Source organism: Camarhynchus parvulus, chromosome 1 (assembly GCF_901933205.1).
Source record: "Camarhynchus parvulus chromosome 1, STF_HiC, whole genome shotgun sequence".
In the NCBI taxonomy this organism is placed as follows: Eukaryota; Metazoa; Chordata; class Aves; order Passeriformes; family Thraupidae; genus Camarhynchus; species Camarhynchus parvulus.
Genome location: NC_044571.1, coordinates 66,572,275 through 66,598,314, shown reverse-complemented (window position 1 = coordinate 66,598,314; position 26,040 = coordinate 66,572,275). Strand labels below are relative to the sequence as shown.

The following is a 26,040-nucleotide window of genomic DNA, read 5'->3' as shown; positions in this document are numbered from 1 at the left end:
TGTGCCATTAGAACAGGCCAGTCTAAGACACCCTTTCCTCCTATGTCTTTTCTTCTTGTGCTCCGGCATAAAAATACTCCCATTCATTCTTCATTCAGCCTTTCTATTGCAATTCTCTACAAAGGTAGAGGGTAATGGCAGCAGTTTCCTTTGGAAATGAATATAATTGGGAAACACTCCCACCTAAGAAGCAAACTCTAATTTCTCCTTGTGTTTTTATTACATTACAAGGATTTTGCTTTTGAGTACTTATTCAGTATTATAACCCAAATCCAAATATTTGATTGAGGTATTAATTGAAATAGAGATCTTTGTATGTAGATTGGGGGTAGTTTTAGGAAATTTCATGGTGTTATGGAGCAGATTTATCTAACCCCTGTAGACCCAGCTTTGTTCAGCTGTAGCTGCTGCTATGTAAACACTTAATATGAGCAGTGATTGTAAGATTATTAACTACAGACAAAAGCAATTATTTTGGTGTCACCTCACTTATCTTAATCAATAGCTATTGCACTGTTCAAACTCATCTCCTCCTAATGTAAATGGACTGAGACAAAAACCCATGGACATGCCTAGACTTACCTCTCTAACAGTACATGCGTCAGGGCAGGGGTAAGCTGTTGTTCAGAATGCAGAGACTTCAACCCTCTAAAGAGAGCAAGGGGAAAAATGCTAATGGACTGTTTTGTACACTGTCACCATCAGTCTTTAAAATCCAGGGAGATGGAGTATTTAAACATATAGGACAAAAGTACATTACCCTAAAACATTGTGCCACACCCTATGATTCATTATATGCCATCATATTTACACAAAAGTGTAACAAAGGAGTTTCTTGAGTAAAATGTGACCTCATCACATAATTGCCTTTACTTTTTTTTTCACAGTGATTAATTTTAAAGAGTGTATCTGCTTAAACAGAAAATGTACACAATGATGAAAAGATATTGTTCAATATTATACAAATATGATTTGCTTCAGGTTTGTTTTTCATTCATGTTTGCCACTGAAATAGACTTTTAAGGAGAAAGGGGTTTTATACATAAATGGAAATATTAAAAAGAAAAATGTAAATATAATTTCTTTCGCTATGAGAGCCTCCCAGTGTTGAAAAATTATTGTGTCCAAAGAGCAAGTCTTTTGGTGTTCACACTTAAAAAACCCGTAAGTGTGATTTCAAATTAGGTTTAAAAGTGTTTGAGTGCAACGTTGCCTGCTTACATTAGATATTGTGTTGGATTTTCTGTAAGGAAGCCCTGTTTTCTTCTTAAAAGCTTCAAATTCTCAAGACTGCTTTTTAAATCTCAGCAATATCAATACTGTGAAAGCAAGTATTTATTGTGTTGCATTGTTGCTGTTCAGTGTACATCATGTGCTATGGATTAAGATGAAAGAAGGCTGAATCTAAAATTGTTTCTTAGTCATCTCTGTCATCACGGTACTGAGGAATAACCTTCTGTATTCAAAAGTGCAGCTGAAAGGCAAAAATTTTGTTATCTTAGGTAGCTTCATTAGGATCAACAAATTCACAGTCTTTATGACTGCATGCATATAGACTTCTAGTCTGCTGGCATAATTTCTGACAGCTAACATTATCTTTGCAAATCTAGAACACATTGCAGTGTTACACTGTTGATAGCAGTGTTCTCAACATGTTGAGATGGTGGAGTCTTTCCATTTTGTGAGTGTTGGAAGATAAATTATGTTCTTCGGAGTCACATGAAGCTGCAGAATAAGGATGGGAGTATGGTTTTTGGGCCTGTTAACAGAGTTTTACCCTATTTGAGAAAGGTTAAGAAAATTTATAATATTATGTATTTCTCAGAAACTGTGTTGTAAACAGCCTAAACCCATCACAATCAAAAACTCCTCCTGGCTCCCTTGTGCAGGTTTAGTAATCTGTTGTTTCTTTTTCCACAGGAGTGTGGTTGTACCAGTGAAGAAGCCCCCTCCAGGTAGTCTGGCTGTTACCACTGTTGGAGCTGCCACAGCTGGGAGCGGGCTGCCACCGGGTAGTACACCTAATATATTTGCTGCAACAGGAGCTACACCAAAAAGTATGATTAATACAACAGGTATTGTCCTTAAATATTCTTGTGACCCTCATTTTGTCTTTGTTTTGTTACCTTTTGTGGTGTTTTGTTACCTTTCCTGGTGTTTTGTTTTTTAATCATCTTTGTATTGCTGTTGTTGTAGTTCCAAAATAAAACTTGGAAAGGTTAAACCTTGGCCTTTATCAGAGACAGTGTTTTTCTTGTTCTGTATTTATAATCTTTGATAGTGCACAGTGGACTTACACAGCCTTAAATAAGTCCATAAATAGCCTCAATATTGTTTTGTAAGTGTTTAGAATTGAAAGGAGCTAACTTTTCTAGTGCTCTGCAGTAGAGGATGTTTAGGTGATACTTACCAATTAATCCCTCCTTATGTATCAAAGAAAGTAGAGGCAAGTAGCTACTTAATAAACACATTGTAGAGGGTGAACATTTTGGACAATTACTATTTGTTGGTGAAAATTATGCTCTTTTTGGAAGGTTTTTTAGTAAGAAATGACTTAATTTAACTGAATTCACCCCTTATCAGTAGTGGTTTTTTGTAACCTATAGAAGGAGGACAAGACCTCCTTTTAAAATTATTTTTAATATTAGTAATGGGATTCTCTATCATGAAGGAGCCTGTTGACAGTGGAGACTGATTTCCATTGAGAAAGGAATCCTTACTGAAAGCAATGGATATTTAACTTAAAGTCCTTTGAAGTATCTGGTTATAGTCTTTTTTCTTTCTAAAAAAAGCAAAAGCGCATGAGAGAAGAGCTCTCTTCAAGGATATCACAATTTCAGTCAAGGGTTGAGGACATGAAAATCTCTCTGGGGTTGCAGCAAACAGAAGCGGATGCTTTTGGCATCCTTCTGCTTTCTGGAATAATATGAGCTCAACTTTTTGTTCTTTCCTTTCGCAGATTACCCTTAATACCTGGTAATAGAACTTTGATTTTGTTAAGAATAAAAAAAAAAAAGCTTAAAACCTAACTTTTCTGAGGCAGATGGGAGGAATGAATACTCTGAATAATGTTATTGCTTCTCTCAACAGTCCATTTGTGCAGACACTTGTGTTAATCTTGAATGGATTTCCTTTTAGGTATTCTTATGTCGTGCAAAAAATATCTTGCACTGGAAACCTTGTTTTCCAAATGATACTGCATAGGAGTAAGCTTTTCAGTCTTCTTACTGATTAAATATCTGAACTATTTTGGCTATAATGTAGTAGCCCTTGTTTGTAAGTAATTGCATTTTAAAAATCAGTTATTTCCCTAATACCGTTCTTAGTAGAGGGCAGTATTGCAGAAGCCATGGTACATGTCTGGATTAAAGGGTCCTTTTTTTGACAGATCTTACTGTTTCTTTTTTTTTATTTATGAAATTGGTTTTGATCCTAATCTATGGATTAGCTTGATTAAATGAAAAGTACTGATTTAATGGAATTTCAGCAAGTGTGAGGTTTAATTAGAACTATATATGTACTGAATTCTGTAGAAGATTCAAATTTTTTAAGATTTAAGTTTTATATCCACATTTTAGAAATGCTAAGCATATTAATTACAGTATAAAAAATAGTATTCCATTGAAAATATTTAAATAAATATTAGATTAAAATGCTCATTTTGCTGTTTTTAATTAAGCTACACCTATGATAGTCAAAACAGTGACTCATGTATGTCAGTTTTTGAGACATATAGACTATCTAAAAACTTTCTGCTTTATATACCTTTAATCCATGAAATATCTATGTTATTAATTATTTTAAAGTAGTGCATAGAATTTAATTGAACAGCACCATTTTTTAAAATTTTTCTAGGATAGAAAGGAAACAGAATGCAATTTCTTAGAAACACTAGATGTCCCCCCAAACCTATTTACAGTTGTTTTTACAGTATGTCACAGATACTCTAGAAATACATATAGAAATAGTTATATCTATGTGATGGGTAGCACAATCTATAAGGTATATTTTGTGCTGGACTTATGTGAAAGTTGTTTTTTTTCAATTATTCATGGGTTATAGTTGGTGTTTACATTCCATCTGCCATCACTGTCACAGTCAATGTCATGTAGTGACTTAATGAGATGCATGTTACTAAAGTCCTTTAGTGCTGCAATTTCATCTTTGGGGAAATAGGTTTCCCTCCTTCATGTTTTTATGCAAGAAACTGGCTTTATAGTTTCTTAGACTGGATTTCTGTAATTCATATCCCGATTCTTACTTCCATGTTAATACAATGGTTCTAGGTCTGTTTGATCTTCTGGAAGCCTAGCTGGTTGAACAACTTAGCAACTGCATTTTTAAACAAGCTTCACGAAGAAAATTTCATTTTGGAAGGAAAATGGAATAAACAATAAAATATGTATATAGGAATATAATAAGTGAATAAGTACACAAATGCACACATAGAGACATATATATATATACATATATGTGAAGGCTTAATGTTTCTTAAGATATCTTATTCTCAGTTAAGTTGCTGTGATTCCTATGTTGAGGGAGATAGACTACCTTATACTTTTTTCTCAGTGTGTTTGGGTAAATTTTGAATTTGTATTTAATCCAAGTCAGATCACACAGCATAAACCACAATCCATTTCCCAGTCCCATTATTAAAATAATTTCCTAAATCAGTTCCTAATCTAAATCCTGAACCTCACCAGCTACTTTAGTGCCAGCAAGCCCAGTAAATCCTGCTTGCATTTTGATAGTGTTTTGAATTTAAATATCCTTAAATTATCTAGTCAAAATTCCTATCTTTACCTTCTTTTATCAATAAAAAATAGCTAAAGTAAAATTTAAAAAAAAATTCATTCCTGCTGCCAGAGTTTTTTTCACACTTACCAGCATTTAACCTCTACTTCACTGCTGACTGGCTGCTTAAGTAGTTAAGAAACTTAAGAAACCATAAATGCTTTGTAGATCTCTGCAGGAAACTGAAAAATAATATCATGTGTAATGCAGAGGATGTTGATGTATCTACTGCTAAAACTGACCAGAAACAAGGAATTAACAATTATAATTTTTGAAAATGGCCAGGATAATGTCATTGATCTCTAAAATGGGGTTCTTCAGCCTTCATTGCTAACTAGGATTAATCTTGTTACCTGCCAGCCTCTTTTCTGGTAGTGTTGCAGTCCCTCAGGCTTTGAACTCCAGGTCCAAGAGTGTTTCTAGCTACCTCTCTTGCAGTGGTGTGTTGCAGATGGACTGTGCAGAACAGGGACAGCATTTATCACAGCACTCTCACTGTTCATGGCCTCTCTGAGCCTTTGCTGGTTTGCTTCAGAGAGGCTGAGCTCACAGCACTGTTTCAGCAAACATGATAGATTGGCATTCAGAGTCTAAGTTTAGCCCTTAGCTCTGACCCAGATCACTTAAAGTATAAATGTATGCTCTGTGTGCATCATTTTTTTCTGGGCAGCTGTTCACAAACCATTGAAATGATACCCCCACTGCCCTCCTTACTTTTGAGATCTTACAGTTCTCCTTGACTCAAGGAAGGAAAAAGAAAAATTGTAATTAGAGTCTAAATACTCCTCAGACACCAATTTCCCCTATTTCTTACATGAAGTGATGTACATTTTTTATCTTCCCTGTAATTTTTTAATTTCTATTTTAGTTTCTGCCTGTAGTTGAAACTGGGCAGCTAAATATGCATATATAAATATATTTTAAGAAATATTTAAAATTTTATTCTCCACTCAAACTCATATTAACTACACCTTTATTTTGGAAAGATCTTGCTTTACAGTATGATGTAAAATTATTTTTGACTTTGGAATATAGTTTGGGAATAGTGGAAATGAGATAAGGATTTATTTTGCCTGATTTTCAATAGATTTTAAGCTTATTATTTTTATACCAGTAAAGTTAAGGTATTAATTTTTTGATAGCCACAGAAAGGTTTTCACTATTTTAGAATAAATAACATTATTTCCATATTTAGAAGTAGATTAATAATACAAGGACTATTTTAAAAATTTTGTTTCATAAGACTGAATTAAGGCTTGTGTTTTCTGGGGGACAGGTGCAGTAGACTCAGGATCTTCTTCTTCCTCTTCGTCATCCAGCTTTGTGAATGGTGCTACCAGCAAAAATCTGCCAGCTGTCCAAACTGTTGCTCCAATGCCAGAGGATTCAGCTGAAAACATGAGGTACACAAGTTCTGTCTTTTCATATTAATTATAATTTTGCTTCTCAAATTTCTCTTAAAAAAAACCCACCTCATTTAATGTGCATTACTGTAGTTATACATGTGCTACAGTGTATATACTTTTTGGGTACCCAGGATATGTATGCTAAAATAACACTTCACTGAAAACTCTGTTTTTCAACTGAAGGGTCTAACTTGTTCAAACTATGTCAGACACTAAAACTTCATTGAAGTATTTTTTCAGTTGGCTGGTTTGTTTTCTTTATTCAATAATGATAGTACATATTGGAAAGTAAGAAGTTTGTAAATTGAGCACGGAGCAGTGGAAGGAGACACTCAACCTCTCCTGAGCAAATGAAGGTCTGTGTTAAACTTGAGAGGAAAAAACCAGACTTGTATTTGAAAAGGATAATAACAATTTTACTTGTTCTGGAGTACTCTGCAAATACTCTGGAATTTATGAGGCTGACATACTGCTTACTCTGACATGACATTTGCATTTACTTAAAGCCATGTAAAAACTGTAAAGTTTGATCAAGTTATGATTATCCTCTTTCCTAAAGAAGCTTACAGAAACTTTTAAATATAGGTGTGATTTGACATAATTTAGCTTCTACTGTGAAGTTTTCTTACAATCATGGTCTCTGTTTTTTTCACAGTATCACTGCAAAGCTTGAAAGAGCTTTAGAAAAGGTGGCCCCGCTCCTGCGAGAAATTTTTGTTGATTTTGCCCCTTTCCTATCCCGAACATTATTGGGTAGCCATGGACAAGAACTGTTGATTGAAGGTACTGTTCTGTTACGTGATTATATTATTTTATTATTTATTATTTTTATATCATATTTGATATAAACAACTTTTTATTTTCACTAGATTTCATATAACTATTTTTGACAAATTAATTAATTGGTGTTAATACATTGTGATTTCAGTTCTTTGCATTTAATTTCATTTGAAGTTAAAAGTGATGGCTTTTATATCCTTTTATTCTCCCAAGATGCTGTGTAGTGATGCATCCTGTCACAAATAATCTCCACAGTTCACCTTTCTCTCCTCAGAATAATTCAGTGCTTCAGCCTGACTTTGAGAAAGTAGTGAAAATGCAATTAAAAAGTGTAAACTATTCCCACAGAAGAAAGTAAAAAGAAGACCATGATCCAACATTGTATCTGTATTTGGTAGGGCTGTTTTTTCCTCAGGCAGGTCAATTCACAAAGGCACATAAGAAGTTGTGCCTAGAGGGGGAATAAAAACTGATAAATTTTAATGAAAAGTATCCTTGACCACTTTCAAGGATTTTTATGGCATTTATATGCTATCTTTACTACTTCATAGTTAGAAAATTTGCCTCATAAATGAGGCAGGAAATAATGCAGAAGTTATGCAGAGCATGCAAATATGGCAAGCTCATGAAGAAAGTAATGAATCAGTACTAGTGCAGCTAAAATAGTGAAGGGGGAATTTGCATCAGCATGCACAGGTCATGTATTCAGAGGAATATATTCAGCCAAGTAAACTTTTTCCTTTCAGGATTGTTCTGACACACAGTATTGCTGTTCATTGACAGGAAAAAGTCTTATTCTGACAAGGCTTTTAGTATGTAAAGATCTACGCAGAAAAAATACAGTTTTGTATTCAAATTCCAAACCCCCTTCTATTATACATGTGTTTTACCTAAACATTAGTGTACAGTTTTTCCTATGGTAATTCCATTATTACATTTCACAGTGTTGGCTCTCATTACTAGAAATATTTATATCTTGTAACTGAAATTTTCTACAACATTTTCTTCTTTCATCTTCTTATTGTTTAATAATATTATTGTTGAATAATATCAAGGAATAGTATAGTAATAGATTAGAATACTCTGAGGCTTCGGGTATTTTTTATTGTTAATTTTATAACTTGTGACTGAGTTGCACTTCTCACTTAATGATTATTAAATTAATAGGCTGAGATTCACTTTGAGATGACTCCAAGATAATTTATGAGCTACATTCTTAAATCTCTTATTTCAATGAAGTTGATCGCAAAATTTGTAGCAGTATTATCCTTTTCCATTTGGCAATTGATTGATTCCACTATAGGTTTTATAAACTATCACTAAAATTGTCTTGGTTCTCCTGAGTTCTTTAACTGATTTTAAAAATTCTTCATTGATGTCATTCTGCTTTTGTATTTTTGTCAGATCTGTAGCATGAACAAGACTATAACAGTTCCCAGGATATGACAAAGACTGAAATGCTAGAGGTCACAGGAATCTCACAACTATACAGCCATATTTAATCTCACTATTTATCCAGTGAGGAACGTTTTGTTGGTTTGTTTTTGGCTTGTAGTATTTTTGTGATAACTACTTGGAGTATCATTCCATGTTTTGCCCCTATTTTTTTCCCTATCTATGAGTTAGCCACCCAATTCAGAATCAGAAAACATTGTTCACAAACCAAATACTGAGTTCCAAAACAAGCAATGTCCTCTCCATCATTTTTCTTTAATGTTATATCTCACCTTCTCTTCAATCATTCTCTCATTCCTGATTTCTAAAAACCAGTCTTTTCTTCCCAAGATATTGAAATAGAAATCTGAGAAGTAAAAAATTCAAGCACACCATAGATTTTTACACTGCAATACTGGAATTTTTTTTCCATCTCTAAAATACTTGGGCTTTTTTTCTTCTTAACAGGGGATTCAGAGGTGCTTTTACAGTCATTGTGTACTTCTGATCTTTTCTTTCTTCATTGTCTCCATGAGACCCTTTTTCTCAACTAAACTGAATTCTTGCCTCGTAAAAATGCCTTTGAAAGAGAATTCCAAATTCTCTCTCTTATTCTGATACCTGATTCATTTTGAGAAGTTTTCTGTCATTCCTTACTGAAATCCAGTGGTAGTCTTGAAGTATTTGAAAGTGCTGTCCAGGTAAATGACTCAAAAAAAGAGGGATTTAGTGGTGTTATTCAGGATATGAGAGTGCATAGAATTCCTGTGGGGCTTTGATAATTGAAATTTGATTTTTTTTTTTTTTTACTGCAAGTAGTAATTAACTTGACACTTTTATATGCAATGGTTTAATTTGTTACTTTATATGTAAAGGTTTTACTTATAAGAATCAAAAAGGAGCAAATAAACTTTAATTAAGTCTTAAGGCACTTGTCTGTTTTTCAACTTGATCACCATAACAATATCTGTTCTGTTCTATGAAGGATGTACTTTCAAGTTTAGCATAACCTTTCCTTCTTTGCTGTTTTTCAAAACCTCCACATGGTATGAAGTTTCTCCCCTATCACATTTTGGTAAAATCAGAATACTGTCAGACATCCTTGATGCCATGTGCGTTTTCCTGAGGCTCTTTCTAGTGCATGTGTGTGTGTAAGAAATGCTAAATGATTTTCAGATTTGGTAAGAATGTACACAGTCTCGTAGCTGACTGCATACTGAAGAGCGCAAAACAAAAGGAAGCAGAAAACAAAATTAATTTTAAAACTTCTAAAACATGTTAATCATGCAAATTTTCCAGAATATCTGATGCTTTATGATAGCTGTTGTCAATATATTTTTGGAAATGTGAATACAGCTTAGTTATGATTTCACCTTTTTGTTGTAGTTCAGCTGCCTCAAACTTTTGGTGAAAAATCTTGAAGTCATATCGTTTTCTATCAGACTTTATCATCATTCTCTCCCATGGGAGACTGGTTGATCTATTGTTTGAGTAAATTATGCTTAATGTCTTTAGGGCCTTTTTAATTTTTGATTGGAGTTGAAATGAACAGGCTGCAATGATCTTTGGTTAGTCTAGACCAAAAACTTAGGCCACTAATACTTGAAATTATTCATTTCTCTTTTTCTGGTAAATTCCCAAGTGTGACTGGTAACAGAGGAACACCATCAGGTAGTAATCTGACATTGCACAATATATTTATTGGTGAAATTCCTCATCTATTTGCTCTACTAAAATTACTAAATTACTAATTACTGAAATAGTTACTTGCTTCTATTTCTAAAACCAATTCTTTCTTCAAAAGTATCTTACACTCCACTGAATTTCAAATGTTTCATCAACTTCTCAGAATATTTTATGAGCAGAAAATACTGTCATTGATGGGTTAAAAGGGACCTTTTTCCATTTGAACACAAATAGCTTCAAACAGAGTATACCAGAACCAGCCCAACACTGCTGTGGTTCAGCAACTGAGGTTCTTCCAATGCCTCCAAGAGCAGAAGTTGCAAAGGTTAAAATCGTCCGTACAGAATCTAATTGGAAACAAACATGCAATATGTGTAGGCCACATATTTGAGCTTAGCAGAGCTCATTGTGGAGTTCCATTTAACACTTGCACAGATATGTTTTCGCTAACTAGTTTCCATATGGTCTGCAAATTCCCTCCATGTAAAGTGCATGACAACATTCTAGCTTTTAGGTGAAAATGTTACAGGCAAGTGTAATCTGATCTGTAGCTGAAAGAAAAGCGATATCCTCTTTTTGTCAAGCACAGATGGCTAAAAGTATTTCCACTGCAGCTATTCTTGGAGTGTCTGGAGCTGTAAGAATAGGTCCACAATTGGAACACAGTCACATAGAATGCTTTCCCTTCTCTTGAGTGAAGTACCAAAGAAAATTCACTGATGCTTTTACTTTGCTGTATCATTAGCTGGGTAGAAGGTCAGCCAGGTAGCCCTTCTCCAAAGGATCTCTGATGAATTCCTTGCTGTACATTTGATATGTTTCTGATACAGGCACAATTAAAGTCAGATGACAGACAGAACGTTTTTGCGCTGATAGGAGCAGGATCTGTTTCTCCTCATTAACTCACCACATGGCTCTATGAAAATATTCAGTAGAGGTGGTGATGGACTAGCTTTGTATCGTGTTTGACAGGAGGCTTCTTGAAACAATTGAAAAATTACCCAAAACATTCCTTTAGAAACCACAGAAGACAGAACCTGGGTGCTAAATGACACTACTCTAAAAGCTCCCCAAGACCCCAAGTGTAACATCACTGTGGCATCTACCAATACTGGCACAATTAGTTTCTGATTTTCTTGAATAATACTGAATTTTTTATTAGGAAAAGCAGGACAACCATTTTCCTTTAGATGCTATGCTAATCTGGAAATCCCTTGTACTTTCTGGGGAAAATTTACTTTTTGAAGCTTAACATGCCCCTTGAGTTTCTCTTAGAAACTTTTCAGAACCTTTGTATTACTGTGTTCAGGACCGCAGATGCTCTAAAGTAGAAAAATGCTTCTTCTTGAAGAATTTCTTTTTTCCCTGTACATTTTATTCTCTCATTCTTTTATCTCACTCTGCCACATCCAAAATATTTTAGTTTGTGTGTCCAGGCATGCTTTCTTCCAGCTAACTAAAAATAAGGTAATTGCCCTACCAGTCTGTAGGACAGCATGTAGCCAGCATTTTGAACAAAATAAATAAATTAATTAATATTAGCAAGTAAGAGGGGAAAGGAATAAATAAATAATTTTATAATTTAAATTTTAAATAAAAATTTGTATGAACTCAAATTAACAGCAAGTAAATAAAATTTTAAGCTATTTATGAAGCTGAAATTTCTATAATCCAATATTTTGTCTCCTTTTGCTATTTTTATTAACAGTCTTTTTTATAGTGGTGAATTGTTCCTGGCAAAACTAAGTGCTTAGGTGAAGATATACAAAATGAGAAACAAGGACATTTTATTGGAGAGATATATTGAATCACTTTCTGGACTAACCAAAACTCAAGAAAAAGTCAGATTTCAACATAGCCAGGTGCTGAGTCCAACTTCTAGGAGCAAAGAACTGACTTAGATCCATCCTAAGGATCCTAGGAGATGGGGACAAAGCCATGCAAAGAATGGAGGGATTGCCCAAAATAATTGGGGTGTTTGGCTCCCTTGGCTCATTGCTGAGGCAACAAAGACTTGTCCAGTGCCTTGGAAGAACAGATGAATGATTTCATTTCTGTGCATAAATTTGGTTGAACTCCCACTATCTTGTTCTGTAGTCAGCGCTTCAAAAATGGTGCACGCACTGCAGAGGTATGAAGTACTATGTTAGAAGCTTGATATGTTCAATGTATCAAAAAGACATAAAAAGAAGTTAAATACTACAAGAGGCCTTAGAGTTTCTACCAAGAGAATGCCTAAGGAGGGTAAATATGATTGGAAAACTTTAATAGTGCTTACCCTCAATTATTGCAATTGATGTTACTCGTAGTCATTATGACTATTTCAAAATTTTTTTCTAAATGTAGTCATCAATCCAACCTCTCAAGAGGAAAAATGTAATGTATTTGCTGGATGCTTTTGGAACTTTGTGACTTTTGAGCATGCGAATCGCCATTTACTCTGTGCCACATCAAGGAAGGAGTAATAGTCTGCATCAACCTTAATTTGCTTTAACATCGTCATGACTGCATTTTTTCACATGGTGATAGACAGGTGTACTTCAATGTCAGCTAGCCACCTGCAGGAATCAGTAAAAAATCAGTGGGCTTTTTCCCTGCTCTGCAGCTGACTGCGTCTTAACTGTAGATGCAGTCAAGAATATGTCATTTTCCCTTGAGGCATCAAAGATGGTCAGTGCTTGTGTCACTTTATGAAATAAGCCTTTCTTCTGGTTTCTTATATGTATGATCATGTGTGTATATATATAAATTGATTTCCATTTTTTATAGAGGTTCTTTAATCATTACCTTGAAGCTCATTTTAGTACGAGATATTTTCTCAGCATAATGAATTTGTCTTTTCAGGGAAGCCTCATGTAAGATCATGCCAGGTCTAGTTGGGTCTCAGATTTCAGAGATCTCTTGTAATTGTACGACTGCATAGCTATATATGTACTTTAATCTGATTTTTTGAGAATATGAAACTTATGTGATTGTATTGACTGAGGAGGATCAGCCTTTTAGTCTCGTTATAACTTTTCAATGTGTTGACCAGTTTAACAGAAGTTGTTAAAAGATGTTATTTTTACACAGTATTCCCAAATATAAACATCTGTTTAGAAAAAAAATATCCCCTATCTTGGGTTAGGGTGTGTTTCTTACTCACTCTTGATATTTTTTTCTGCTCTATTATTTGAGGTATGCCATCATTGTTTAGTAAAGGAATGGAAAACTGAGTAATAACTCAAAATAATCACACCTGATTAATTTGTAATATACTGTATAATATACTCTGTTGGTACAATACTGTGGGCATTGCAGCATGAGGAGCAGGAAAGCAATTGATAAAGCAGGACCGTGGGAGCAGTAGGAACTCAGCCTTATTAGACATCAGGGAATCCCTGCTGGACATCAAGGTGATTGTTAAAACTTTCAGTGGAGGGGTCAGGCCAGTATCATCTACAATAAGTGTCTCACCGGACATGATCACTCCATTCAGTAAAGGATGAGGAATCTTATGCATTATTTGGTTGTACTGGGTCAGGAGCTCTAAGCTGATTTTCAAAGCTAAGTTTGTAATGTACTTCTTTGCTGTGCCACATGCCACTCCTTCCTTTCCTTGTGCCCAAAGTGACTAAGTGTACTTCTCTGCCTAGGAAGAGGTGATGCTGCATGTTTAGCACAGTGCAGTTAAATCCAGTGAATTTCTTGATCCAGTCCTCTGTAAGACAGTTTTTCTGAATTTGTGGTAGTAGGATTCCTATTCATAGATTACTTTTTATCTTCACTATAAAGACTTGCAGAAAGATCCCAGAAAAATTGCACAATTGTCTGAAATTAACCCCTTCTTATATAATGAGGTTGAAATAATAATGATTTACAGATAATGCTATTCTTCAGTAAGTTAAAGTTTCTGTTTTCCTTTTTAGTTTTAAGAATTTCTGTAAGCAATTTGCAAAATTAGGTTTTTACCATGAAGAAAACCATAGGTCATTTTGAAACAGGGCATGAAATCCTCCAACAGATAGAATTTAAAATACTGCTGCTGCTTGAAAAGCTACCTGCACACATTCATGAATTTCAAACTGATGTGCAATTATAGGCATGTCAGAAATTTATATTAAGAAGTTCTCTGTCTAGGGTTTGTATGATTAGCTCCTAGTATCTGACTGAAAGGCTCCGCAGTGTGCTCACGTTTCTGCACACACTTTGGGACTGGTCATGGGTTTTACTAAAAAACATGAGTAAGTCAGGCACGCATGAAGAAAGAAAACAACACATTTTGCAGAAGACTGGTAGGAACAAAGAAGTGCCAAAGGGCTAAATGTATATTCAAATTTGCCTATTTTTTTACGCTTACTCCAGAGAGTCAAGGTTCAAAGCTTTGCAACTTACGAAGTTTTTTTAGAAGTAGATTACTAGTGACAAGACAGATGCCAATTCAGACAGCTGAAGTGCAGGTGCCACAAAAGAAGTCTCTATTATTTACCCACATTGAAATCTTGAAACTATAATGACCCCAACACAAGTTACAGAACATTTTTCCTTCACATAATATTCCTTTATGACATCTTTAAAGGGATATCATTGCGATCACCAGAAAGAGGATACACGTTCAGTCACTTTTGATTTAACTCTTGATTTACTGAAGTTCCTGCGTGCAGAAGTATGTTCTGAGCAGATGTTTAACATGGCAGGAAACATTATAGATCAGAGATCCAGATAGCAACTAGGAAATGCATAGCATCTGGCACCTTTTTGGAAGTAAACCTGCCAATAATTAATTACACATATGAGCCACTCTATCCCTGTCTAATGAGTTGGACACTTACTAAGATGTATTAGACTGTGGAACAGAGGTTAACTGCTCATGCCCTCTCCTCTGTCTCTGACTTGTGTGGTCTCAGGGTAACTTAAGGGTAGAAATTGTTGTTGGCACTCAGATTTTATGTCATTCATTATATTATTGATTAATAATCAAGATGTCTTTACATTCCAAAATGTAAAGAATTCCCATTAGACAGAAATTGGTGTTCTTCTGTTGCTTTGACAGTGGAGGAAAAAAATGACTGAAATGACTAATTGTGAAGTTTAGTTAGGAGAGTGCAGATGTAAAAAATTTGTAAATATGTACGTTCAGGAAAACAAAAGCTTGTAACAATATAAAGCAGTCAGGTTTAATGGAAAGAAGCTCTGAAAGTTAGCCTTGAAAATATAGAGGCCACTAGATGTTTGAAGTTACGAAATTATGAAATGCACAAAATATTGGAGCCTTTAAAGAGTAAGAAAAGGAGTTAATTGTTTGTGATCCCTGGGTCTCATTTACTTCAGCAGTATTAGCCACTTTCTCATAAATTTCTTTTTCAAGCTGGTAGCCTGTAGTCCAGCTGCAAGCCAAAGGCCTAGAAAAGACTGGTCTTTTTGCCTTAGAATTCTAGAAAAATACCCTCCATTATGTCCATCTCCCTATTACCCTCCTTGATAGTCTATCTTTTTTGTAATCCCGTTCTGTCTCTCTTGCTTTAACTTCCAGCTTTACTGGGAAATATTTTTTCTAGTGAATTTTCCTACTAATCTACTAAAAAAAAAGAGTAGCAAGAGACCTATTTAAAGTTATTCCAAGGAAATAATTTTTAAAAGATTCTGGAGAAAGTTCTTAACATGTGCAGGCACTGCTGTAACACAGCCTGTAGGTGGACTCATCATATCAACTATACAACAGTGCTGAATGGTCACACTGGACTAAGTTGTACAATATTTTTTTTAGAACAGGCACCTTTTCCCTCCTTATTATATTCTCCTCTACTGTCCAGGTCCAAAGAAAAACGAGGTGGTATGCCAAAATGGTATTCAGTATCTACAGGATGTTCATGCTGTGACTGAAGCTCTCCACAGGCAGAGGTTCTTTGGTTCTTATTCCACTTAATTCATCATTCAGAACTCAGCAGGGGACTCTGCCTGATTTTGGACTTGAAACAGTTAGGCTGGTATTTGCCCCAGCCCTTGTCCTCTGAAGGCTTTAAAATGGAATCAATCTACTTTATTACACCGGCAGTGTTTTCCAGAGAACTACCTGACTCTGACAATCTATAAGGTGCAAATAACATCTCTGTATCAGATGCCCTGAAAGATGTATTTCTCATGTGACATAGTAAAATAATTCTTTTCCATGTAGCCTGTGTTCTATGACCAGGTTCTTTACAAAATTAATCTCATTTAGGGCTGGTCACAGTTTTTCCATTTATATTCTTAACTTTCTGTCTACTTATCACCTGTTCTATGACCCAGGCTGAAATATTTTAATTAGTGACCAAATTTATGAGGTTTCCTTACTGATCCTATGATTTAAAGGCGCTTCTTTAGTTCATTGTTAGATATGGAATTACTTGTTTCCGTGCCTTCAAGGCTTAAAAAAAGAATCTTGCACAAAAACTATAGACTCAATTACTTGAAAAACTACACTTGAATTTTAAAAAATACCTGTTTTCCCATCATTTTCTGATGGGAAAAAATGTTAATTATACTATAAACATTAATGAACTCTCTAGCTTGATTTACCCAAATATTAACAGATTCCCTACATATCTGGGAGTATTTTTGCAAGAGCTAAGGTACAATATCTTTACTGTGTTCAGTGCAACTTTATGTTAAATTTTACCTCCTTCAAAAAAAGATTCTCAGATCTGCTAAACATCTATTCTCTTATATCATATTTTTTGTCTGATGGTGTGTGGAATTTTATGATTCAGTCTTTTTATACTTCTTGTCTGTGGAGACTTTCTTGCAATGAGAAAACCTCATGCTGAAAGAACTTGTCAGACAGCAGAGACAGTTGTGATATGTCAAATTAAGATGGCAAAGTGATGTCAAAGCAGGTCTGGAGAGAGCCCATAACAATGTTACTGTCAAGTAAATAAAGAAAACTGAAACACAAGAAATACAAGTTATTTCAAGAGATCTATGACTGGGGAGGGTTTTCTGTTTTGAGAGACTGGTTCAGAATGATTACCTCTTGTCAGTAGGGCTTCAGGACAGAAGCACGATCTGATGGCAGCCAACTAAGGTCAGCAAAGTTCAGCTTGGAGATTTTTATTTTCCTTTTCTTGTTATCAAATTCTCAGGAAACATTTATATTTATACAAAAATTGGTTTTGCTACTCAGGAGATCACATCTACTTAAAATAAGGGTCATCTTGGTCACCTTAGGAATTTAGGAAGCTGCATGAGCTCTGAGGTTTACTTATACTCCCTATTTGTAGCTGTGCTGGTTCACTCAGTGTGGCCCCAATGTTGCTAAAGAGAAGAAATATAAGAAAGTAAGGAGGATCAGTAGGAGTAAGTGGTTTTATTGCTGGGTAGCTTAACCTTTTCCCACCATCCTTTTTTGTCATTCACCAGGCACATATTTCAGTTTTGTCATGTCCCCCTAATAATAGGAAAGAATGCAACAAGGAGCTAGTAGAAAATAATAGAAAGAAGAAATCAAAAAGTAATTCCAATGTTTACTGTAAGAGGAGAGAAACAAAAAGGAATAAGCTCATAAAATAGGGTGTCAAATAGGAGTAAGTTGTAGACTGAAGCTAAGAAAAAGTTGATAAACTTCAGGAATTAAAGTAAAACTTCATACCTAAGGAAAATGTAGCATTGAGTAATACCTTTTCAGGGAAATCCTGATATTCTAGAGACTGTTATTTGGGGTCATACTTATGATGTATCTTTTCTAGGATGTCCCTTTTGACTACCTTAGGAAGACTTAGAAAAGGTTCTTGAGATAAGCAGAAAGCACCATTGTTGTAGTAAAGGTACAAAATATAAACTTTTAATTATGTTAATGAGTGAAATTAATGTCTTTATTTCTGCTTGTATAGTTCTTTGAAAATAATTTACTACTGAGTCAATAATTGCAAAATATATTTCCTCTAGCTCAGATTTGAGAGGACGTGAAAGACTGAGAAAAAATGAGAAAGGAGAGGTAGATGTTTCTTCATTTTAATAAGATGATCTCTTTTTTCCATGTATTAAGTATGTGGCAACTTCTTTAGTATCACTTGTTTTCATTTAGTAATTTTTCTACAGATTTGATCAAAAATTGGAAACTTTTTCAGGAAAGGGCTGACAGGAAAATACCACATGATGAAACCTCAAAAAATATTTAAAATTGTCACATTTTAAATTAATTTTTAAATTTCTTTATCAATTATTGTTTTTCTTACTTCTTCCATTAAAATAAAATGTCCCTGGCAGCAGCTGAGGTAGAAATTAATTGACAGGCCTAAACCACTTATTTGAATAATATCTTAGCATAAAGAGGGAAGAAGACTTTTGGGATAATATGTGAATTCTCACAATTGACTGTTTGGTTTTGGAGGAAAAATCTGGAATGCTTTTCATTGAGATTCTTTCTAGATAAATATAAGTTTGGGATCTTCTAGAATATGTAATTGTGGGTGTTTTCCAGGCTTCTGTTGAAAAAAAAAGTTTATAACTTACTCAAGTCTACCTGACAATGAAGTACATTTTGACAGAAAAGCAATAATTCCACTTTGCAGACATTTTCCAGATTGGAGTTATTTTAGCTTGATCAGCTGCAGTGCAGAGTGATCGTTTACTTGGGTTTTTTTACCTGTAGTCTAGAAGAGGAGGAAATATATTAAATTTACAAATAAATTGTAGTAAATATGTGTCATACCATTAAAAAATTGCTTCACTTAATAGGAAATTGTTTTCTTAAAATTATTATTTGTGTTAAATTATTTTATATAAAAGAATATTTTTGTCTTTTTTTTTCTTGTTGTTAATGCTGATTAGAACAATTTCTCAACTGATACATGATAGATTGATCTAAATTTTAGATCTGTTGTGTTATAGAAGCTGGATAACCAAATTATTTCACTATCCCACAGTATTCAAAAATATTTGGAAGATATTTGGAAAGAGTTCTATCTGAAGAAATACTGCTTTAGTAGAATGACAGTAGTACACAAATGCATATATTAAGTAAACTCCAGTGGAGCACTGGACAAATAAAAATTTACCACAGGCATTAAATGAAAAACTAAATCAGTTTTGAAAGTCTTCTGGCACATGATTTCTTGAAATATATTTTCAAGAAATCATGTGCCAGAAGATTTTCAGTATATTAAACTGAACAGTGGTAGTGGATTTTATTTTGTAGATTAAGTGATCTCCTTTTCACTTGATGTCTGAGAATTTGTGCATCCCATTACAATAAAGGAAAATTGTCAGAAAATCCACCAGTTAGCATAATGCTGGACTCTTAGAGTAGTGTGGCACTAGCATCAGTTTTGTCAATATCATTGCAGCTCATGGGATTACTGGACAAAGGTCTGTAATTTTAAAAACTAAATCATATATGTGTTGTAATAAATCCCCTCTCTGTGGGTACACTCTCAAGGGTTTTTGCCATTCTGTGGTTCCATCTGGATGTTTTCCAGTCCATATTTAGATTCCTTTTTAGTAACGGCAGTGGTGAAGAAGTTTAGGTTTTCTCACTTTAATAAAATTATTCAAGAAAATATTACATACCATTCTTATTCTTTTAAATATTGCCCCAATATTAAGGTCTGTTTTGTTTTACAGATCTGACTAAAAGGGCTGACCCATTTGAGTTGTGTTGGGACAGGTTAAAATCTGAGGGATTTTGTTGACCTATCCCTGTTTATTTGAGGTGTTTCTCCTAAGATGTCCATTCTAAAGATTTATGGTAAAATTTTAAAGGTATTCCATTTGATAACCTGGGTGATACCTTTCCTAGATTTCCAGTACCAGATAAAAAGACAATTGCTTGTAATGTGCAGTATCTTTCACGATAACCGAAAAATCCTTTAAGAACTGTAACTGTTTTGATCAACTAAAAAACATGGAGTCAAATTCACATTCACTGTATTTTTCTGTATCACTCTTCAGTCCTGTAAAGGAGATTTACCCATACAAAGAATGGTCTGGAGTACTAATACAGCCATCCTTCATGGTCCCTAGAGTTGGTGGTAATGTCAGCCAAGGCTGCCGAAGGAATTGTTAAATCCATAACCCTGACTTTGTTATTTTTGTGAGTTATGTCTTTGGAATAGTGTTTTCTTTCATCTAGTAAAAGCAAAGTTATAATTGTTTTGCAACATGGCTGTGATTTCCATCTGCAGACTTTCTTCAAATCCTGAATATTTCCCAGCCTTTGCTTTTCATAAGGACCATTAGTGTAATTTAAATGCCTACAAAATATGTGACATATGTACGGTTCTAAAACCAATTTTGAGTGTAATCTTGCAAAGCTTTGCATTCTTAATACATATCTTCCCCCTGCCCCCCCAATAATTGCTTGGTTTGGAATAAGAACATCTGTTGTTTCAGTTTAAGTTTTGCATACTTAGCATTTACTTCCAAATTTTTCACCAATCCTCAATTTTCTCTCCATACTCTCTCCTTTTAGGTCTTTAGGGAACTTCCCAGCAACTTGATAATTCATGAAAAACATTAATTTGAATCTAATTTTCTCTGAGTGGCAGCATATGGAAGAAAGGAAATAATGTAGATTTAAATTACCCAAATAACTTTTTTGGTCAAAAAAGGAATCCTGTTATTTATTTATTATAAATTTGATTTAGAAATATATTTCAAGAAATCATGTGCCAGAATTTGCTGAAGAAAGAGGGTTAGAATGAGCAAATAAAATGTAAGGAAAACTCACATTTCCAACCAAAACGTCACCATAACTTTTGTCCTAGTAGTTTCACAGCCAAAATGTGCTTTAGTTTCTGTGCCCAGGGAGAAATGTCCTTGAAACTTTGTTGTGCCATTCCTAACAAATGCTGAACAAAGTAGAAGGGGAAAAAAATGAAAACCCAATTTGTGAGTGGTAATTATGGGTAGAAAATTCCTACTCTGTCTCATGGCACAGAAATCACTGAGGATTATGGGAAGAGATATCACAGTAGGAATTACCCATAATTATTATTATGAACATTTTGAAAGAATTTGAAACAGTATAGTTTTGTATAAGGTAGATGGAAGACTATATCAGTAGGAAATATAAAAAGCTTACCTTACCAAAAAAGAAAAAGTTACAAAGATTTACAGTGTGTTCTCTCTTTTGTGTGTGTGTGTGTGTGTTGTTTTAGGTCTTTTTCTCATTACTTTTCACATGTTACTAGAATAATAGATTTAATAGCATGTGTGTATTTTTTCATAAGTGTCTGGTACTATACAAAGGTCCTATAGTTTGGATGACATGCTGTAGAGGAGTAATAAAGACCAATTTTTCTCTGTGAACTGAGTTAAATGGATTCAACTTTCTCAAACATTTTACCTAGACATACCTGAGATTTTTCAGATAAGCACAAGCTATAACTGAGTGAAAGATTTCTAAAAGCTCTAAAGTTTTGTTAATTGCATCTTTTTTTCTAAGTTGAACATGAGCTATAAGAACATTTAGGTTTTGTTTTTGCTAGTATTACAATTGATTCCAGTTCCAATAAGGGTTTAAGTTGACGCAAAGTAAAATCATTGAAAGAAAATGCAGGCAAACCTTGATAAATACCAGATGAAATTGTGGTGGTATTCAGTTAGACTCATACACACATTGTATTAATAATAATAAAAAGAAGTTCAAAACCATGATCTTATTTCATGAGGATTTTTTTTTAAAAATTGATTTTATCAGCCTACATTATATTTCTTCAAAATGTAAATTCACACTGACTAGTTCAGCATGGTGACTTGGAAGTTTTGAACCCATGACTTCATTAATGCCACAGGCATGACTAAAACAGTATAGTTGAAATTAATCTTTGTTTAGACATTAATAAGTCATAGTGAAAAGGAATAATTAGCATATCTTTGGGCCAACAGAAGAACACTGAAAAAGAAGTCAAGTAAACCAGAGCATTTCAAGATAATTGCCAGGCATACATCATTTATTCCAGATTAGCCAAGGTCATGCACTTGATGCTTCCAGTTTTTGCATCCATATATGTGGTCATTGTTGCCATCAAATTGCTGAATTTTGATGGCTATATTTAATGGACTGAGAATAGACCATGAAGAAAACTACTGAAGAATAGCAAATGTAAAAAGCGCGCACTCCATTCAGTTCAACAGTGACCTTTTTAACCTTGCTGTATGCAGGAAATACCCACTTGTATTTTAGTAATTACATTAGCTTCCTTAATGGCATTTGATACAGATGGTATAGGAAGAACTTATCTGCTGCTGAAGAATGCAGGCGACAGTTTTAGTTTGAGTGGCAAATACTTTTTCTCATTAGAGTTAAGGAGGGGGAAGAGAACTGAAAATAGATTTGTGTGCTCTTTTCAATCAGAGAAGCCATTATTTTTCCAAGCTTGTTATCTTTTTTTTCCTCATTATGTTAAAATTAATAAAATTTTGCACACACTGAAAACTCCTGTCGAACCCTGCAAAATGGTAAAGAGGAAGAAAAAATGCACTTGTTAGCACTTTGGAGCTTAGAAAATCAATTGGAAAATTGATATTTATTCTGATTCATACTACAAATCCTATTTTTAGTTTTATGAAGAGACCTCAACCAGTTTATGTCTTCTATACTGTCTGAAAAATGGGAGGAAAACTTTTCTACCCCTCTTTTAATTTTTGTATGTCAGGATATAAACTGTGTACTGAGGGAAATTTTTTTTTTGTTCCCATGCTATGCCAAAAGAAATGAATCAATTCACACAATTTGGACTCCTAGAAGAGAGGAGGGTACAAATCTAGAAACTGAAAAAGTAATAAGATTATATTTTTTTTCTGGTCCACGAAGGAAAAGTTAAATAGGATAGGGATTGGGGCTCTTCCTAAACTTGCTCCTGCAGCTTTTGATGATGTGGGATTGTCATAATGCAACCAGAGATGGCATTCTGACAGTTTTTCCTAATAGGCAGAAATAGATCTGTCCTCCATTAGGTCTGATCTTTTTTTATCACTCTCTACTATTGACTGCATGACAACTCTGACAGTAGATTTTGAAGATTAATTGTGTTTTGTGTAACAGAAAAAAAAAATCATTATTTATTTCAAATCTTAACTGCTCAATCAGGAAGAAGCGAAGATGGGAAGAAGTACAAAAGAGCCCTTGGCAGCTAGGATGGAGGAAATGGAGCATATAATGGAGGGCACACACTTTCCCTCGTGTTTTGAGTGAAAGGAGTCCCTGAAGTAGGATTAAGGGGGCTGATATGTAAGAAATTTATAAAACAAAATACTGGCCCTGCTATGAATGCTTCGCATTTCTGTATTCTGTTTTACTTCAAGGAATGTATGATATGAGTACTTAAAGGTGAACAGAAACTATTTCTGTTTCTATTTCCTTCTTACTGACCGTCAAGGTGCACAAGATTCCCCATTTTCTGTCTGGGCCACTCCAAGTTCTGCTTATTCATAAGTAGAGAGCTGCACACTTAATTTCTGCAGTAGACTGAGACAAACATTGTTGACACCGTGACCTTCTTTAATGAGGCTTTTCTGTCTCTCTCTGTATTTTCATATGAAAAAAGTGCTACAGTCTCTAAGATAATTATTTGTTTCTTTTGGACCTGGAAACCAGCCTCTTTTAATACTAGTGGTTATGATAGGTGTTAATGACTGTTATCAATGGGTTGTTTCATCAGCAGGCAATTAAAGAGCTGGTAACTAAGGGGCCTGCTGATGTGCTAACCAGATGTCAGTTCTGTATCCTTTTCTTTTTCTGAATTTCACAAAATCAGGTCTCTTCAAAGTATATATTTTATGTCAAGATTTCTTTTTGAAAACCTGGTGAAGATACAAAGATATTACTGCTGATGCATAATCACTTTTATGTAATTTAGTTGGTTTCTTTTTCATAACTGTGTATGGCGCTTATTCTGGATACATTTGTTCTTTTGATGTAAAATCAGAAGTAAGAACATGTACAAATTTAGAAGATTGTAGCATGGGGATAGGTTTTCAAGAACATTATTTTGCCTTAGTCATGTTGTAGTACACCTGAGGTCTGATTTTGAAAGACGTGTGTGACAGAAAGAGGTTTTATTTTGGTTTGTTTATTTAGTTGGTTCATTTTAATTTTACAGAATAAGGGGCGAATTCATAATAAACCAGACAACATTCTATGATGAAATATTTGATGTGTCTGTCCTACCTGCATTGTCTTAACTGTAGAGTTCAGTCTTCTGTTTGGATTTTCTTTGTCAGCTTCCAAACAGTGGAAGTAGCCTGCAGGTGATAAGTATCTCATTAATCTTTCTGATCCTCTAGCACTTGAGCATAGGAATAGCTGATCAATTACAGCAATTGTCTCCCTAAATGAGCTTTGCACATCTGCCTCTTATTTCATTAACTGCCCCTATATCTGATAGAATGGAAGCCTAGTGGCTTCTTACAGCTTGTTCTGTGTTACTGTACAATAAGGATGGGGTTGTTAGCAAAATGGGCACAAAAGGGTATTTATCCACTACCCCAAACAAATATACATGCTATCCTGTAGGAGTGCTTTTGTCTCTAATCACTGTTTGTAGAAACCTTCTTAAAGCACATCAGCTTGCTTTCCAGCCACCTATTTAGCCCTTACTTTTAAACTTATTTGTAAATTTATCATTTTTTATAACATAGCCAATGTGTTTCCATGCCCTAAAGCATCATATCAATGTCTATATGGTTTTAAATAACAGAAGCTAGCACATGCAAAATTAACAGTATAAATGAAATTTCCTCCAAATGTCCTTACAATTCATCTGTAAAATACTTAGATATGGCATCCTTCTCTCAGAGAGTAAATTTACGTTTCCAAAGCTACAAACCAGCATTTGCAATAGCAACAATGTTGCTAGATATTTATTATTTACATGAAGTACAGAACAATGAGTAACAGTTAGACTACATAATCCAAGGTTTGTTCTAAGAAACATGCCCTAAAAATTATGGGGTTTGATTTTAATAAACATATGATTTCTCATTAATGTCTTATTCATTAATACTCAAGCTTTCAATTACAGGATAATCAATTACCAGATGAAAATTAAAATAATGTCTAAGCAGAGGCTTTATTCTTTACCTGTTATTAACTGATCACTTTATTCTTATGGATATACATCATTTATTATTCAAAAGGTGTTAACTTATGTTTATCATACATTAAATTGCTTCAGATTATACCAATATTTACTTATTTATTTATTTATTTAAATAACTATAATAAATGCCAAAAATAATTAGAAGACATTCTGTCCTGAACTGGTCTAGATTATTCCAGGTGATTTTTATGAACATTTAAATATTCTTGAAACTGAAGGTCTCAGTTAATTGTGCTTGAAACTTCTTTTATTCTGAGTTATAAAAAATATGTATTTATATATTTTGTGGATTTATGGAACGGTGGAGCTATAATATCAAAATACCACCATCTTTTAAACTAATTTTTGACTGTTTATTGCAGGTCTTGTTTGTATGAAGTCAAGTACTTCAGTGGTTGAACTGGTTATGCTGCTTTGTTCACAGGTAAGACATTATCTGGTTTTGATTGTATTAATTTCCTTGTGTAATCACTGTCAGCCAAGGAATTGTATCTGGCAGTTTGTTTCATTCTTCCATTTCATTACAAAAAAACCCCCAAAATTAGTTTCTTCTGGTAATACATAAATTGTAGAATTTTTTTTTAGAGATTCATTCTATAATTTTTCTATATTCACAGGGTGTAAAAGGTATATTTGCATTTATGTTCTAAAAGTGTATGGTTGTACATTATGCATTTTCTCTGTGTATGAGCTCTCCTGCAAGCCTGTTCTTATTTAGAATACATAAGTAGGATACTGTGGTCATAATTTTATGTTGGAGTTTCTCTTTGAATTAGTGATTTTTTAAAACGTTACTTTGTGCTGACTTTATTACTTGTAATATACGTGACATAACATTGAATATTTTATGTAGCTGTCACTATATAAAAAGCAGAAGAACA

The 26,040-nt window shown here is 34.1% G+C and overlaps 1 protein-coding gene across 13 annotated transcripts in view; it reads left to right on the top strand.

Annotated features, from left to right (window-relative positions):
• The window catches only part of NBEA (neurobeachin), a 453,637-nt gene that overhangs the window by 183,458 nt on the left and 244,139 nt on the right, over positions 1 to 26,040 (top strand). For 12 of the 13 annotated variants that reach the window (XM_030944908.1, XM_030944837.1, XM_030944889.1 and 9 more), the window contains 4 exons: positions 1,921 to 2,075; positions 6,071 to 6,197; positions 6,856 to 6,983; positions 25,522 to 25,583. In XM_030944908.1, the coding sequence (XP_030800768.1) occupies positions 1,921 to 2,075; positions 6,071 to 6,197; positions 6,856 to 6,983; positions 25,522 to 25,583 (472 nt within the window). The remainder of the gene's footprint in view (positions 1 to 1,920; positions 2,076 to 6,070; positions 6,198 to 6,855; positions 6,984 to 25,521; positions 25,584 to 26,040) is intronic. The other variant, XM_030944829.1, reaches the window with a different exon arrangement.